The sequence below is a fragment of the Anomalospiza imberbis genome, chromosome 4, assembly GCF_031753505.1.
Source record: "Anomalospiza imberbis isolate Cuckoo-Finch-1a 21T00152 chromosome 4, ASM3175350v1, whole genome shotgun sequence".
NCBI lineage: Eukaryota > Metazoa > Chordata > Aves > Passeriformes > Viduidae > Anomalospiza > Anomalospiza imberbis.
This window is the reverse complement of record NC_089684.1, coordinates 18,139,006-18,156,272: the sequence shown is the minus strand read 5'-3', so window position 1 is coordinate 18,156,272 and position 17,267 is coordinate 18,139,006. Positions and strand designations below refer to the sequence as shown.

Here is a 17,267-nt window from a genome sequence, read left to right as displayed (position 1 = left end):
TCCTTCCATATAATATGCACTGAGATTGTGTTACTATCCTTCTAGAGGGAAAAACTTTGAGCGATACAAATTTTAAATAGCAATCTTGAGTTCTGTACGTTTAATCAAAAATACTCTAATAAAAAGAGTATTTTGTTTAAAGTATTAATTGTTCTTTTTCCTTTATTTAATGTGGTTGTTACTCCGGTGGAAGAGATGACACCAGACTGCTCACTAGTCCTTCAGAGTGAGTATTTGTGGTTTTTACCTGGGACTGCTTTATAAAGAGAGGCTCCAGTGTCGAAGTTGCACTGAGCTGACTTTGTTGGTCATATCTCACATTGCAGTGTTTCCTTCAGTTTCTGTTTGAAAGCCAAATCCTGATATGTTGGTGGTGTTATACAAAGTAATGGCCACCTTAACCTTCTGATGTATTTATAACTCTGCAATTTTTATTTTAAAAAAACACACAGACTTTGTGATATTTGTAATCGTGACATTTCTGAAAATTGAAAACTGATGACTGATGCCAGTCTTTTAGCAGAAGAAAGTAATAGGAGTTGGTGGAAAATCCTTTTGGGATGATCAGTCACCCTTTCCCTCTCCACAGACACACTCACTTTGGTCAAAACATTGGGAGTGGAGTTATTTGGCAATAACTAAGGTGCTACATCTGCAGAGCTTTTTCATGAAAGGATTTTAAATCAGTAGAATTCATTGAATATGCTGGGCTGAAAGAGACCTATCAGGATGACTGAGTCCAGCCCCAGTCCCTGTGCAGGATGATCCCCAGAGTCACACCCGGTGCTTGAGAGCTTTGTCCAAAACATTCTTGAGTTCCTTCAGGCTTGGTGCCATGACCCCTTCCCTGGGGAGCTGTTCCAGTGCCTCACCACCCTCTGGGTGAAGAACCTTTTCCTGATATGTAGCCTAGACCTTTGACTGAGCTCCATTCCATTTCCTTGACTCCTGTCACTTGTCACCAGAGTGAAGAGGTCGGTACTTGCTCCTCCTCTTCCTCTCGAGCATGTTCCAAGACCACAGTGAGGTCTCCCTCTCTCCTCCAGGCTGAACAAACCAAGTGGCCTCCAGCGCTCTTCATAAAGCTTCGTCTCAAAGCCCGTCACCGTTCTTGGGGCACTCTGACAGCTCAGTGTCTTTCTTATGTTGTGGCACCCAGAACTGCCCCCAGCACTCAAGGTGAGGCCACCCCAGTGCAGAGCAGAGCAGGACAATCCCCTCCCTTGTCTGGCTGTACCTGATGTCCCCAGGGCAGGGTTGGCCCTCCTGGCTGCCAGGGCACAATGATCACATTCAATTGCCATGGACCAGGACCCCCAGCTCCCTTCCTGCAGCACTGCTCCCCAGCCTCTCGTTCCCCAGTGTATACACACCGCCAGGGCTGCCCGGGTGCAGAACCCGCGCTGGCCCTGTCACGCCTCATGCCCGCCGCGGTGGGAAGCGGTGGGGCCCCGGGGCAAGCACAGCGCACCGGCCCGGCGGCGGCGCCGGGCAGGGCGGGGCTGCCGGAAGAGCCCGAGCGCCGGTCGGGGGCGGGGCCCCGTTCGGCACTTCCGCTTCCGGCGCAGCGCCGCCCCCGCGACGTGTGTCTGGTCCCGGTGCCAAGATGGCGGCGGCCGCGGGGGCGGCGGCGGCGGCGGGGCTGTGGAGCGAGGTGAACCGCTGCGGCCAGAACGGCGACTTCGCCCGCGCACTCAAGTCCGTCAATAAGAGTGAGTGCGGCGACAGTGCCGGCCCCCGCCCCGCGGGTCTGTGGTCTCTGCCCGGGCGCGTTGGCCTTGTGGAGGGTCGCTGCCGTGTGGCGGGTGGTGGCCGTCCGTAGGTGTCGTGCCGGGAGCAGGGCTGCGGGGATCTTCCTGTGCTGGGGTACAGCGAAGAGGGGCAGCTGGGGCCCAGGCTCCGCTGCTGTACCGTGACCGTCGGGTCCTTGTGTTGCATCACGCATCCCTTGCTGTGGGTTAAGCCTTCGGAGTTACTCGTAGGTTTTCCTTCCGTTTTGATCATGGGACGAAGGAGGGCTTTTCCCCCGGGAACTGGAGGAGTGGTGTTGTGCAAATGGACTAACTGACTTGGGAGCAACAACTTGCTCGAAAGGGAGAGTTCGCGTTGAGATGTGTTGTTTTGGTGGCTAGGCATCCAAAACGGGATTGCAGTATAAGGCACGTTGTGGTTATGAGTTCGGTCTGTGCTGCTGGTAGGCACTAGGGATTCATCTCCTGTCCTGGAAAAGCTGGTATCCCTGAAAAAAATCAAATAGCAAAACTCATGCCTCTCTTCTAGTTCTCACTCACTGTCATCCACTGGCAGAAAGTTCTAGCGTGTATAGTGACGCCCTGACAAGAGCCACACTGTTCTTCTGTACCAGCTGTTTTCCTTCCTGAGTATTCTTTACGTGGCACTGGGGCCTTGGCACTGTGTTCTTTGCCTGGAAGTGAAATGCCAAGGAAAGGTTTGCCCAGGTCTATATAGCCCCTTTGGTGCAGCTCTCTTCCAGACATGTTAGCACAGCGCGTGCTTCTGGTAAGTCCAGGATTTATACTGGATTCTTTTATCCTGCTGGGGTTTGTTTCATGATCCGAGCCAAAGCAAGCCATGCCAGGATGCTTTAAGTTGCAGCTCTAATAATATGAGTCTCTTACAAAGCCTGGGTTTGTATTGGATCACTGAGTTGGATCATCGTGTTGAAAATGGTTTCTCCTCCAGTACTGCAGATCAACAAAGACGACGTGACAGCACTTCAGTGTAAAGTAGTGTGTCTTATCCAGAATGGGAACTTCAAGGAAGCCCTTGGTGTAATCAATACCCACACTAAAGTGTTAACCAGGTGAGTTGTGTCTTGCTGTGCTCTACAAAATATGAAACTCCCGAGTCCTTGAGAAGCTGCTGCAGCTTTGGTGGAGGGGACTAATAAGGCAGCAAAATAAAGACCAGGATATGCTCAGAGACATTGGTGTTGGTCTTCTCAGTGACACACTTATTTATGGGAGGGGGCAAGACAGAGTCTGGTCGAGTTTGAGGCAGTCCAACATCTTACTGTTACTGTTGAAGGGATTGTCCCTGAGTTTTCAGCCACCTTCACGTGCTGATTCTGCTTGTAGATGTGGCTGGGTATCGTGGCTGGTACAAGGGAAGGGGACAGATCTCTCTGGGAGGGAAGTGGCAGCAAGCTGTTGGCTTTGCTTGGCTGTCTCATCATACGGCTCCTTGTGGTCCTTTGCTTTGCCAGCCTGAAGGAACTGCCTCAGCTTTTGGGGTGGTGAAAGCCCTTTGTGCCTCCTCTCAAAACCAGGACCCTGGAGACAAACAGTGTTTGAGAACAAGTCAAACTTCTCATTTGTGTCCTTAAGATTCTAATTGTGTTCCTTATAAGGATGCTCTTTGTGCAATGACAGGGATGAAAAGTGTTGCCCAAGAACTGGCTGGCAGCATTTTTTTTGTGTTTCAGATGCTGTTCTTATTAAGGAAATTCCCAGAAAGGTGTGTTGAAGTTATCAGTGTGATGAAACATACCTCTTTTTTGTTTGCATCTGAATAACACATAATTACCCTGTTCACCAGTTCCTTCTTTCCTGGGACAAAAGGGGTTTAATTCAAATTTTTTAGCATATTATTTTATTCTCTGGTAAGGAGAAGCATTTTGGTTTTTTGTATTCAGCTAGTTTCAGAGTTCTTCCGATAAGTTCTTTCGGCTCAGTCTACTGCGTGTCCATGTACTGCAGAGCAAGGAAAGTGGTGGTTCTTAGTCTGTCATGAAGTGTTCCTATCCTGCTGCTTTGATTTTATTCTAAATGCCATTAATTTTCAAACTTCCTTAATACTCAGTTGAATTGAGATAATTTTAAATCGGTGAAGTAAAGCTGATAATAAGAGGCCCCAGGTATGAAGTAAAGGAATTGCTGATTAATTTTCCTTTGGCTTAAATGGTAACTCAGGGGGGTAAGGTGGAACATAGCATTCAAGGCTCTGCTTCTTTGAGAATGCTTCCCTGCTGGTGTGAGCTTGCTTTGAAGCCAATTTATGTTGGCAAAAGCAAACCCTTTTGCTGCAGTTCTGCTCCAATCGTATTTCAAAATAGGTTAACGTTACCTTTGTCTTGGTATGGGACTGTGTTTTATACCTTCTCCTCTCTCTGTGAGTCTATTGTCTGTAAAATTTTGCTGTAACAATGTTTCATTGCAATGTAATGCCTTCTCCTTAAGAAAATGCCACGGAATGAAGTTTGCTATTGTTTTACCTTTTAAGCATTTGATTAGCATAATTAGTAGGCGGCCTGGAGCAGAGAGGATTTGGAATACAATGTATGTGGAAATGCCATTAAAAAGGAACCTTTTTTTTTTTGGATGAAGTTTTGATATGCTTTCTCTGTTGAACACCAAGCAGATAGAAGATACTTACAGTGCTCAACAGATACATAATTCAGTAATCTGGGATCATGTGTTTGGATTTTTGGTTATGTAGCAATCTGTGACTACTTAGGGCTGGTTATATGTGAGTGAATGCTGTTGAATGGAAACTCTAGTGCTTGGTGTCAGTCTTTGTCTTGTTCTTGCAGTGATGTTATTGCCTTTGAGAAGGCCTACTGTGAATACAGGTTGAACCGTATTGAAAGTGCTCTCAAGACCATTCAGAGTGCCAGTCAGCAGACAGACAAACTGAAGGAGCTTTATGGACAAGTGGTAATTACAAGCTTTTCTTCCTGGTGGGAGTTTCATATGCTGGATGCCTTGTCCCTCCTCTAATGTGGGCAAGTATGGGGATAGAATTTCCTTCTCTGGCTTGAAGGTAAGGACAGGTATGGTTCCAACTGCTCAAACTTCTGTGAAGCTTCAGTTGCCTGTTTCTGGAGGCAGTGTCATCATCTCCTTCCCACAGAACCAAAGCAATACATTTGTGACTTCTGTTCCCTTCCTGGGTCTGGCCTGATATTAGCCATCTGATTGAGGAAGGAAGAGATCTGATGGGATTTGTTTGTGGTTCAGCCATCTGTTTGCATTAGATACCTGTTCAGGAATGGTTTGAGGGACCTGATGTCTCAGGCATTAGAAGTGATGCGGAAAATAAGTTATGCTTTTTCCTCTTTTTTTTCTGGTTGATCAGAACGGTTTTGTGAAGAATTGGCTATCTTCTCTCAGCTGCATGAAAGACCATTCATTTAATTTCTTTCTTAGAGAGGCGATCTAATTTGGAAGAAGGCTGTTTGAGGACAAAACTGAGTAAACTGCTGCTTTTAAAGAAGCTGTTTTAGGAGTAGGAGCTGTGTCATTTTTGTGCAGGTATCTGGTGTCATTGCTTGAGTCCTTGCAAGTGTAGTCTACATAGCTTGCCCTTAAAGGTAGATGCAAATGTTAGTAATGTTCAGCTTAAAACATAAGATATTCTGCTGCCCCCAGCCCATGGGGAGGGAGGAAGGAGGCTGTAGTTACCAGCATGCACAGAAAAATACTGTTCTGAAGGCTAATCCCTTTCCTTTCTCAGTTGTACAGACTGGAGCGTTATGACGATTGTCTGGTCGCATACAGGGATCTCATCCGCAACTCCCAGGATGAGTATGAGGAGGAGAGAAAAACCAACCTCTCTGCTGTTGTGGCAGCACAAAGCACATGGGAGAAGGTGGTGCCAGTAAGTGAGTATGTATGTCTTTGGGTGTAAGAGTGAGAGCCAAGGAATAAAGGATACAAGTTGTATTGGAATTGTGGATACTGAACAGGACAGAAATGTGTTCCTTTCTCATAAAGATTTCTGAGTGTATTGAAGATCACTTAGTGGTTTTCCCTGTATGGAGGAATAAATGCTGTTATTATTTATGAATTATACTTCACCTTTGATCTCTAGAGAGCTTGTACTTTGGATGTTACAGTAGGGCAGGAAGTAGATCTTTCTGAACCTGCATTAGCAGAACACCTAGGGTGACTAGCACTTTTCTCTCTCATTACCCTCTTGCCCAGGGTTAAAGCTAGTTGCTCTGATCACTCAGCCATGCTTGGGAATATTTTGTTAATGAACAGTGAAGATTGTAATGTTCACATTTGTTTAGAAATCCTTGTCTTTGGAGGTGCACACAGCATGCTCAACTTTCTGTTCAATGCTGTGGATCCACTTTCTAATTCTCTAGAGCAGCAGTTCTTAGTTGCCCTCTTGTGCCAGCCTAAGTAGTCCCCAGGTTCAGGATGGAGTTTCCTTGCTGCCTTATCAGTTTTCTCTGACTTTGTGCAGTGTGAGGGAAGATCCTTTGTGCTGCAACTTACTTGCCAGGTATGTGCCCCGTTGAATTTGCTCCTTAAATTTATTTCAAGGATTAGTTTGAATGTACAGGAAGACTCTGGTTTGTGTCTGTTGCCTGTTAAATCTGTTGGTGTTTATGCAATGTTATATTTATTTTTCATGCTAGGAGGATTTAGGCCTTCGAGAGGCTACCTACGAGCTGTGTTATAACAGTGCATGTGCATTGATTGGACAAGGAAAGCTGAATGAAGCAATGAAAAAACTACAAAAAGCAGAAGGTAAAAGCTTAGTGAGGTGAGAGGGAAGTTTTGTGTGGTAGAAGTAGTTATTTGCTCTCTGTAGACAGAAATCAGAGGAAAAGAGGTTTTGAGAATTTAAAAACTGACCAGCAGCAGGATTTGTTGTGAGCTGGTGTTTTTGGACAAGTGTTACTCTGCAACTCTTTTCCAGAGCCATGCAGCATGTCCTGGCTCTCCTACAACCCCCTGATTTGTATTCAATAAGTTTGTGCATTTTTATTTGAAGCAGGAAGTAGACGTGAGTGTAATCTCATAAGCATGAGATGAGATTTTGTTAGTATGAGTATGTACTTGAATACATGCTATAAAAGTTCAAAATACTTCACGGAATGAATTGGTATAAGCCAGTAAATGAGCTTTTTAGCAAAGAGGATTTTTTTTCTATGGGGTGAAAGGGGGATTTTATGTGTTTAAAAAAAAATCTGGGGACAGAACTAGGAAGAACTAGTTCTGTCTGATCTAATTGCTCTTGCAGATAAATAGGTCAGTTCTGTCCCAGTTTTGATGAAGAATAACAAGTGTCCCGTACAACTGATAAGCATGTGTAATTTGAGCCTATGTCCTTTGATAGTAGTCCTTCGGAGAGCAAACAACAGATACTCTGGTGAAATATGAGAAAGTAAAGAAGTGACTAGTATGGGTACTGAAAACTAATAGAATTGCTGCCCCATAAAGGCTGTTGTGAACTGAATGTTGCAGGCTTGCAGTGCTTAAATCATGAGACCAGTGAGCAGTTGCAGCTAATCCCTATGGGAAAAATCAGGAGCTAGGTCTAAGGAAGTTTGCTCAGGAGAGAAAATGAATGTCTGGGAGGGACAGTATCTTCTGTGCCTTTGATAGTTCTTCTGCATCACATAGTCTGCTCTCTCATGCTTAGTCCCATCCATCATCAGACTGGTAGTCTGCTGTGCCCTTGTAGTGCTGCAGAAGTTTCAGGGATACATGGAAAGGTTCTGTGTTCCCTCATGCTTCTTGCCTGTTTTTTTTTTTTTCCCTAAAAGCCTTCTAAATTGTGTTTTTCAATTTGTTTTTCCTTGTAGAGCTGTGCCGCCAGTCGCTGTCAGAAGACTCTGTAAGTTCCTGATGTTGTTCTGGAGAGTGTTTGCTTTGCAGCAGTGGAAGTGAGGGTGCAGTCACAAAGTGCAGAGAGCCAGAGCAGAGCCAGGGCTGCTCTGCTGGTACCAGCTTGTGAGGCTGGGGCAGCCATCACGGCTGTTGCAGGAGGGCAGCTGACACCACAGACTGTTTGCTGCTGTGCTCCTTGCATAGTTGCCTGTTCTGGTGCATGTAGAAGGGTGTAGGTTGTCTGAAACCTCCCTGTGACCTACCCCTGCTAGGGATGAATGTGCTGAGTGAGTGGTGACAAACAGGGAATTTGTAGCCAATCATTGCAGAGCGACAGGTTGAATGCACAAGTTAAGGTAATCTTCAGATTCTAGCTGGAGTGGGTCAGCTTTCTTTTCTCCTAGTTTAACTCAGATATGCTTCTGTTTGTGCTGTGGCTGCAACCTTCACCTGTGGTAGCTGGGGTATTTTGCTGCTAATACTGCCCAGGAATGCTCACAGATGTTTGCCAGCAGAATGCTGAAGCTGGAATAGAGGTGAATAGCAACTTTTTAATTTTTTGCTTTGATTTTCCTTCAGGATGTGACAGAAGAAGACATTGAGGCTGAACTGGCTATTATTCATGGTCAGATGGCTTATATCATGCAACTGCAGGGGCGTACAGAGGATGCTCTACAGCTCTACAATCAAATAATCAAGTTGAAGTAAGGGTTTTTTTACAAAGCAAATGCACAGCCTTCCATTTGTGAGAGATTGCTGTTCCGTAACAGTATGCTTTCTGCTTTTCTTATCTGCAGGCCAACAGATGTAGGACTCCTTGCTGTCATTGCAAATAATATCATCACAATTAACAAGGTATAGAATTACCTTGCCACTTTCATTGTGGTTAGTCAGCTTGCTTCTCTGCTTCTGTGAAGAGAAGGGAGATAATCAGTAAAGATGTTTTCTTAAACAGCAGTTAAAATTGCAGACCCAGGGACCTTTTCTTCTTCTAGGAATGTAGTGAAATCTTCTCATGATGTGTGATTTCCGCAGGACCAAAATGTCTTTGATTCAAAGAAAAAGGTGAAGCTGACCAATGCAGAAGGTGTTGAGCATAAACTCTCCAAGAAGCAGCTCCAGGCGATTGAATTCAACAAAGCTTTGCTTGCAATGTACACTAACCAGGTAGGGGAAACTGATCTGCAATAAGTAGCTATGGATTAAATCCACGGGAGTTTGACTGGGCAAAAATGGAGATGCAGCTGTTCTATTTCAGAAGATAGGACCACTTGGTTTAGGCACATAAGCAAGCAGAAAAATAAAATCATCCCTAAAAGCACAACTGTCTGTTTAGTGATTTGGGTATTGCTGTAGGGAGGATGGTGTGGAGATAACTAGAAGACAAAAAGGATGTGGGGTTTCTTAGATGTATCTGAAGGGCCACTAAGAGGACTTCTTGGTTCTGTGTACTCATTTCAGGGGAGTCACCACTAGTATCTCTTCTTAGATACTGTTGGTTTCTTAGCCCTGTGTAAGGTGCTCACAGAGGTTGAGAAAAGTGTGTTCTCTCTTTCTACTCCAGGCAGATCAGTGCCGCAAGCTGTCAGCAAGCCTGCAGTCCCAGAGCCCTGAGCATCTGCTCCCTGTGCTTATCCAGGCAGCCCAGCTGTGTCGTGAGAAGCAGCATGCAAAGGCCGTAGGGCTTCTGCAGGTAGGTTAAGAGAAAGTTGGCCAAGCACCATTTAAACCTGTGCGTTGCATTTTCCTGTGCTGTTTTCCCTTAGTTTGTTTTGTTTGGTTTAAATTTCCAGGGGTATCTGACTCCTTATTTTGGTTTGGTTTAATGCTGCTGGAAAGCCTTCACACCCAATTGAAAAATTCTGCTTTTAAAGGGAAATAGTTCCCTTACACCTCTGATTTTTATGCTTACGAAGCTGTAGTAGACTTCTAGGGTAAGCAGTAGACTTTGCTGCTCTGCTTACAAGCAGTTTACAACACCCTTCATTGGAGGGAATGAGTGGCCTGGGATAGAAATCTGAAAGGGCACACTTGGGGATCCTTCTCTGCTGTGTGCTGAAACCTGCCTGTGCTGGAAAGCTTTCTTTGGCTCTTGCCAGCTTGCTGTGACTGAGCATGACATATGATTCACCAAAGCAGCAGCCTGGTGCCCACACACAAGTTGAATTGTTGTTTCTTCTGACTCTCAGGACTTTGCAGACCAGCACCCTGCCAGTGCAGCTGAGATCAAGCTGACGATGGCCCAGCTAAAAATTGCTCAAGGTATCTAGTGTCCTCCTTTGTTGGGAAGTGTCTGCACATGACAAGGGTACAAGGGGTGAGAAAACCAGACTTCAGGGCAATCTTTGCTGCAGTCACTGTTGTGACAGGGGTGCAGAGCAGAGATACTTTCAGTCAGGTAATACATATATTTAGCTATGGCAGGATGATGCTATAGCTAATGTCTGGATACACAGGCTCCACAGATTGCTGGCAGAAATGCCCACAGTCTGTGAAATGCTGAGTCTCTTCTGGGGCAGGATAATATTGGGAGCATTGTGAGGCTCCATAATGGTAGCATTCCTGTATGCAGTCAGGCAGCACAGACTTGAGCCTGAAGAGAACTCCCTGGTAGCCAAAGCTTGCTCCTGAACCCTTGCAGGATGAGACAAGAGCAGAAGAGTCCATAGTGTGGAGGCCTGTCCTTAACTCCTGCAGTGGGGAAGAGGTTGTGAGAAGGGGAATTGTTCTGTCCCCATTGTTTACCTTTGGCTCAAGTTTGCTGGTGGGATCAGGTGTTGTGATGCCATTCAGAGTGTGTTCTTCCTTGTCTCTCTTCTAGGCAGTGTCACCAAAGCCTGCATGATCCTGAGGAGCATAGAAGAACTGCAGCACAAGCCTGGTATGGTAAGCAAAACTCCATCTGGACTGTGTAAGGTTTTTCCCTTGTAGGAGATCTTTGCACTGCTTGCTCCTTTTTGCCTCTCCCCCATGGCTGCCACTTGACTTGAGCATCTGCAGGATTCTGAGCCCATCTTCCTTGTCTTGGACAAAGGTGGTATTATAACTTGCTTCAGGTAGCCTGAATATAGTCACAGAAGTACTCTGCCTGTCAGAGGGATGCTCTCTGCCTATGTTCCCACTCCCTGGTAATCTCTCAGTCCTGCATGTTGCCTGGATTTACTTGCATAACATGACTGGAGCAACTGCTGGTTGCTGGTGGGTACAGTTGGGACGTTTTTAGAAACAGCTTTAGTACAGCAGGCCTTAGGGGGAAAGTGCTGTGTTCCATCCCTGCAGCATCACCCTGATCTGCATGCTTATCCACACCTGCTATTCAGAAAAGCTTGATGGCCTTGTAAATGCTCTCATGTTCAGCATGAGCATCTTGAACAGGGGCTGATAGTTGGATCTGTTCCAATTGTGTGACTGTCAGGAGTTAGAAGTTAACAATAACAGCTCCTTGCCCTGGGTCACCTCTGCTTGTGACTGGGATGTCAGCAAATGGATGGTATCCTTATAATCTCTTTAGTGCTGATTTCTTTTTTCATAGCTCCTGGGGTAGAGAACCAGGGATGAAAAAGGTTTTTTAATGAAACTGAATCCTTTGATAAGCAAATAAAGTGCCAAGACAAGAAAGTTCCATCTATGAATGCAATCATAGGCTTGTGCCATAGGAGAAAGATGTTGAGGATGTTCCTTTGGGAGTGACTTGGGTAGGAAGATGTGGCCTGGGTATCCTGCCTGTTACCACAGCTGTTTTTTAGGGACAGAGCAGAAAGCTCACACTGACTCTGCTTTTGGGAAATCCCATTGTTTAACTGCTGAGACTGGCTGTAGACAATTTGCATGAAGATCTGCTATTTACTGCTCTTGAATGTTTGCAGGTGTCTGCGTTGGTGACAATGTACAGTCATGAGGAGGATATCGACAGTGCAATTGAAGTCTTCACACAGGCTATCCAGTGGTATCAGCAACACCAGGCAAGTCAGACCAGAGGAGCTAATGTGCAAAAATCTGTCCTGGATTTTCTAGCCAGTCCAATTCAGCTTTTCCTGTTGATGCGTAGCCACAGCAGTTATCCAGTTGGGGATTTGGAGACATGTGAGCTCCTGTTTTGTGAGCATTTACCAATAATATATTATTTTAGATGTGTTACAAATAGGGAGCAGCAGCTCTGGTCAGATTAGGAGGGTGGCATTAATAGATGCCTAAATGTAGCAATCAGGACTTTTCCCTGATGGGAAAATATGGTGGAGCAGCAAGCTGCCTTGTCCCATGCAGTTCTGCCTCACTTCCCAGAGTGCAAAGGTGGTCTGCTTTCTGTATGACAGGATGTTAACTCAGTTCTCCTTGGCCAAGCCTGAGGTGTATTAAAGCCAGCTAGAGCTGGGCTCCATGATGTGATAATAAGGAACTAATTATGGCTGCTGTGTCTTTTAGCCAAAGTCTCCTGTCCATTTGTCACTGATAAGGGAAGCTGCCAACTTCAAACTAAAGCATGGCAGGAAGAAGGAAGCAATCAGCGACTTGGAGGAGCTCTGGAAGTGAGTTGTGTGGTTGCTGAGCAGCAGGTCTCCACCCAGAGTCCTCTGCAAGCTGTCTGGTGGCAGGCAGTGTCTGACAATTTTGATTGACTAGTACCTGTCCTTTAGAATTGCTTTTGCATGGGGGCTTCAATGCAAGGCTGTATTTTGTAAGAAGGGGAGATAATTAATTTGATCTGTAGTTGATGTTCACTTGAAAACTGGTAGACTTATCCCAGAAGCCTCTTGTGTGCAGAACAAGGGGCTCGTGTGTGAACATTGCTCTGGGGACTGGAATGCATTTTTTCTAGTGCTACATGAACATGGATGTCTAGGTTTTAGTTTCTGTTGTGCACTTAGTGGGATCTTTTATTGGGGGGAGTGTTAACTTGCCTTTGCTAATGGGTTTTTCCTCTTTTATTGTCTGCTTCATGATACTGTGAAATTGTCTGCACCTCCCTTAATCCACACCAGTGATGTTTGGTGGTGTGCTCTGGAGGAGACCACATACTAACATGCCTGTCCTCATAGATAGCAACTGTGCTGCAGCAGCAAGCACTGTGTGGTGTTACCAGTCTTTGAGATGAGTAACATTGGTAACTTGGTCCTTTTCTGTTTTGTTTTGTTTTTTTTTTTTTCTCTAAAAAGGCAAAACCCAAAAGATGTGCATACTCTGGCACAGCTCATCTCTGCCTATTCCCTTGTTGACCCTGAAAAAGCTAAAGTGTATCCTTTTAATGGTGGTGAAAGAGGTGTTTGGGTATTGCTTCCTTGGATTTTCAGCTGTGTAGGGACTTGAGACCCACTCTTAGGCAAAGAAAGGCAAGGAACCTCTCTGGAGAACAGCTACATATCCAGGTCAAGTTGTCTGGAGCTACATTCTTTCTAATTGGCTTCATTACTGTGATATCTCAGGACCCTTTTATCTTTGGCCTCCTTCTCTTTGAGAATTAGTAAGACAAGCTGCAACTAAAAACAAGAGCACCTGCATCTTTTCTGCTGGAATCTTCAACTTGTGGTAATAATGCAGGACTGATACAATATGGTGAAGCTCTTGCTTACCCAAAATCTCGTTCACATACTGCTTTTGTCACCTGAGCTGCTTTCACAGGAAGCTGTTCCCTGTATTAAAGAGGGAAAAATGAGGCAGATGGAGCTTACACAAGCTCATCCCAACTTGTGTAAGAAGCTAGTGAGAGACATGGAAATAGTTCCATAGGCCTGTCTGGTGTCTGCATCGTTAACAGACAGAATTTATGTAAGCTGAGGTTGCCTCTTGCTGTCTGGAAGAACATGGGTGTTTATGCTTGCTCGTTTGTATCCCTGAACTCTTCCCTTGCAGTCTTAGCAAACACTTGCCTTCCTCAGACACCATGTCACTGAAAGTAGATGTTGATGCGCTGGAGAACTCCCATGGAGCAACCTATGTTCGGAAGAAAGCTGGGAAGCTCACTGGAGACAACCAGCAGAAGGAGCAAGGGTAAAGCAGGCTGCTGGTTTTTTTATTTCATTTTATTGCTATATATCTGGTGCATCCTTCTTTGAGGTGGTTCAAGAACCACACTTGGTGTGGTGAAGGCATTGCTGTAGAAAGCAGGCTGGTGGAAAGGGAGTTGTATGACAGCAGGGAACTTTATGTAGCAGCAGACCAAGTTCTTAGAGAGATGGGAATGGTTTAGCTTCTTCCAGAGCTAGTTTTTAATTGACTTGTCTGCTTTTGTCTCTGCTATGTCACAATGTCTTGTTTTCCTTTCAGACAAGGGGAAGTGAAGAAAAAGAAGAAAAAAAAGAAGGGTAAGTTGTATTTCCTAGCTGTTGACACAGCACAGCTCCAGAGAGCTCTCCAGATTCTTTCTTCAAATAGCTGGCCTCCAGGTCCCTAGGAGCTAGAGCCTTTGCTAGGACTGTGTCTGTGGGAACCTGGATCTTCATGATAGCTTGTTTGGTGGGGCATTTTTCCTCAGAAGTGAGAGTAACACTCTGATAGGGTGATGTAGTTGCTGGTGTCTTTGTGCTGCCTGGCTACTGACATCCCATGCATGTCCCTTGGTGATGCCTCTAGTGTGTTGATCCCAATCTCATTTCCTGGCACTGGATGTTCTGCAGGAAAGCTGCCCAAGAACTACGACCCCAAGGTGACTCCCGACCCTGAGCGGTGGCTTCCAATGCGAGAGCGGTCCTACTACCGTGGACGGAAGAAGGGCAAGAAGAAGGATCAGGTTGGCAAGGGGACTCAGGGTTCAACCACAACTGGCTCCTCTGAACTGTAAGTACCCGTTTTGCAAGGATTGATGGGGGATTCACTCCTGGGCAGCTGGGAGGGCTGTGTTTCTGCTGCTCTGCTGCAGCTCTGTCACCACACCAACTGCGGGCAGCACAAGTGACATTGTATTTTGCTGCTTGAACCTGCTTCCATCTGCTCTCCCTGGAAATCCCAGTAGGTTCCTGAAAACTAGTGTGGTAGGATAGGCATGCTTGAAGGTGCTAAGGTGCAAATTAAATTCTCATAATCTTTTAATATGCTTTTCCTTTGGCAATGAAATGAATTTTGCATGCTTTCTCTTGAGCAATTTGTTTTCAAGGCTTCTGGCAGCTGCAGAACCATTAGCCATGATTTGAGAAAACACTGTACTTCCTTCTAAGCTGACACTTGATTATTTGAGCTGGAATCAAGAATTACCATTATGTGTGAAGCCTGACAGCAAGATCGTGTCTAGCATCTGAGAGGAAGGATGCTGGGTTTGCACTGCCTGGGAGTGGGACCTGAAAGGCTTCTTGTGTGTTGCATGAGCTGTCACATGTCTATTCAAAAGTTAGCCTTTCTTTCGTTGTCAGTGACTTACAGTGTCTAGTTAGAAGGTGATTGCTGCCCTTTGAGACATGTTCCCATCCTCTGCCAGCTCCTTCTGTATGTTGAAGCCTCTCCTTGCATGAGTGCCCTCTCATACATATGCTTGCTACCTAATGGGGCAGCTGCTGCTTTTCACTGTCAGCTCCCTGCATTAGTACCACATCTTGCAGGTGATTGTGAACCCACACGGTGTCTTGTTCTCTTGTCTTTCTGCAGGGATGCCAGTAGAACTGCCAGCAGCCCACCTACCTCCCCTCGGCCTGGCAGTGGGGCAGCTGTATCGGCTACAAGTAACGTCATCCCTCCCAGGCACCAAAAACCTGCGGGTGCCCCAGCCACCAAGAAGAAACAGCAGCAGAAAAAGAAGAAAGGGGCTAAAGGAGGGTGGTAAAAAGCAGGATGTGTAACCTCCCTCCTTCAATAAGTGATGCTGGTTGCAGAATAAAGGTCAAAAGCGAGTGCTGGCGAAAGACTCTTGGCATCTGGATCTCTGTCCTGCCTGTCAGTGGTCTGGGGGGAGATGGGCTGGTATAGATGCCATGATCTGTCTGCTCACCAAGTTCCCTTCCTCACATTTTACCCCACCGTGACTTGTGTTGTTGCCATCAAAGTCAAACCCAGCCCCTAAGAAGAAATCTGTTTCTGTGTTGCCAGACATTTAAGAGATATGAGATAATCAAGAATTTCTTAAAATGTAGTTTCACGTTCCTCTTGCATATGTCAGTTTAGGTCTTTAGCAGATTTTTCTATGCATGATGCAAGCACTGTCTTTTATGTCCGTCAGTCATTGACCACTAAAGAGCAAAGGCACAAAGCATCTTAGAAAACATCATCTGGGCTTTATAATACAGGATAAGATAAGCTGAAGGGGAATAACAAGACTGTCAGGAGAAAGCATGGTGAAGTGTATGGCAGCAGATTCAGTGTCCCATTTTCTGCAAGCCAGCTACCCTGTTCTAAAGGGCTTGGCAAAACAAAGGTGAGCGGAATGTGTGTGGTTGTCTGAAGTGTGCTTCCTCCTCCTTTGGCCTTGACCCTATGTTCCTACAAGTCTTAGGTGCTGGGTTTATGAAAATAAAGAGTCAGCTTAAGCAGCAGGTCAGCTTAAGCTTGGTGAATCTAGAGAGGGACCCAGAACAAAGGAAACCCTCAAGAAATGACACCTTTGAGACGAAGTGTCCATCCTGCACGCACCTTACACATGCCTCTTGGCACAATGGTTATTTTGGTCTGGATCTTTAACACCTTACTGAGGTGTTTCTCTGTGTCCGTGCAGGAAGGCTGTTGATGGTTCTTGTGAAGTTGCAGCTTTGCTGACGGTTGTCTCCTTATCTTCTGATGCACCTGCTCCCTGGCAGAGCATGGGAAGCAAAAGAGCCCAGGAGTTAGGATAAACACATTTTTCAACAATGAAAAAACAGTGTGTTATCAATATTTTTCCTGTACTAAAGCAAAACACAGCAATATGCCAGCTACTAGGAAAATTACTAGGAAAACTACTTTCAGCTATGGAGGTGTAAGTTCATGGTTTGCAGCCTGAAGCTTCAGCAAATCCAGCTACTCATCCTAAGCAAGTCAAGCTAAGCAAACAGCATACTAAATCATACAGAATTATAACTGTATCTCATTCTGCTGAACACTTATTCATGCTAAACTACTATCAACACATGTCTTGAAAATTCTGGTTTGATCTGAATGTAGCCAAAACATTTTTCCAGACACAGACTGTCAGTGGGTAGAAATGGCACCTTGGAGAAGGTTGTCAGATGTCAGCCCAAAAGGCAAAAGCTTCTGTCTCTGAAAGAATTTAAAGCAAAGGCCTTAAAAGGTAGGGACTAAGGGTCATGTTACGGCGGCTTAAGAAAAAAACAACTCCAAGTCTCCTGGCAGTAAAAATCTACTATGCAGAATCCATTTTTTCTACCTTGCCTGTACAGTGGGGGTATCTGAGAAGGGGGCTGAAAGTGTGTTGTCTGAAAGACAAAGGAAGAGAGCATAGAGTAAGAAACAAGTTGTATGAATGGCTGGCAGGCACTTGCTGCCAACTGAGTGCTGAACAAAGAGTGTTTCAAATTACTTCCCTGGGCGATATGCCTCCACTTAGACAGCAGCTGATGACTACAGGAGAGCGACCACTGTCCTCCAGCAATCCCACGTTTGGAGGGGAGATACTGGAGGAGAACACAGCTCTGTTCTTCAGACGTCTTCTCTGGTGAAACCTAGCACAAGCTCTGGCCTGATGGAAAGACTGACTCGGGACACCGCTGTAGCTCTGTCCCGGGTAGCTGGACAGTGTCCTGGCTGCTGCGCCGAAGCTGGGCGCGC

At 45.6% G+C, this 17,267-nt stretch overlaps 1 protein-coding gene and 1 long non-coding RNA gene across 2 annotated transcripts; one reads left to right on the top strand and one right to left on the bottom strand.

Annotated features, from left to right (window-relative positions):
• Nucleotides 1–1,548: 1,548 nt before the first annotated feature.
• On the top strand, nt 1,549–15,415 carry SRP72 (signal recognition particle 72). Its single transcript, XM_068187335.1, has 19 exons — nt 1,549–1,712; nt 2,704–2,824; nt 4,553–4,676; nt 5,476–5,619; nt 6,389–6,500; nt 7,562–7,593; nt 8,166–8,290; nt 8,384–8,441; nt 8,622–8,753; nt 9,151–9,279; nt 9,776–9,848; nt 10,408–10,472; nt 11,453–11,548; nt 12,009–12,112; nt 12,740–12,817; nt 13,434–13,571; nt 13,848–13,885; nt 14,198–14,357; nt 15,159–15,415. Exons 1-19 carry the CDS (start codon nt 1,607–1,609, stop codon nt 15,331–15,333), a joined length of 2,010 nt encoding a protein of 669 aa, XP_068043436.1. The 5' UTR covers nt 1,549–1,606; the 3' UTR covers nt 15,334–15,415.
• On the bottom strand, nt 15,370–17,039 carry LOC137472323 (uncharacterized). Its single transcript, XR_010998114.1, has 2 exons — nt 16,583–17,039; nt 15,370–16,293 (listed from the first exon to the last, which is right to left on the bottom strand). It is a non-coding gene; the product is annotated as an uncharacterized lncRNA (long non-coding RNA).
• Between the last annotated feature and the right edge of the window lie 228 nt (nt 17,040–17,267).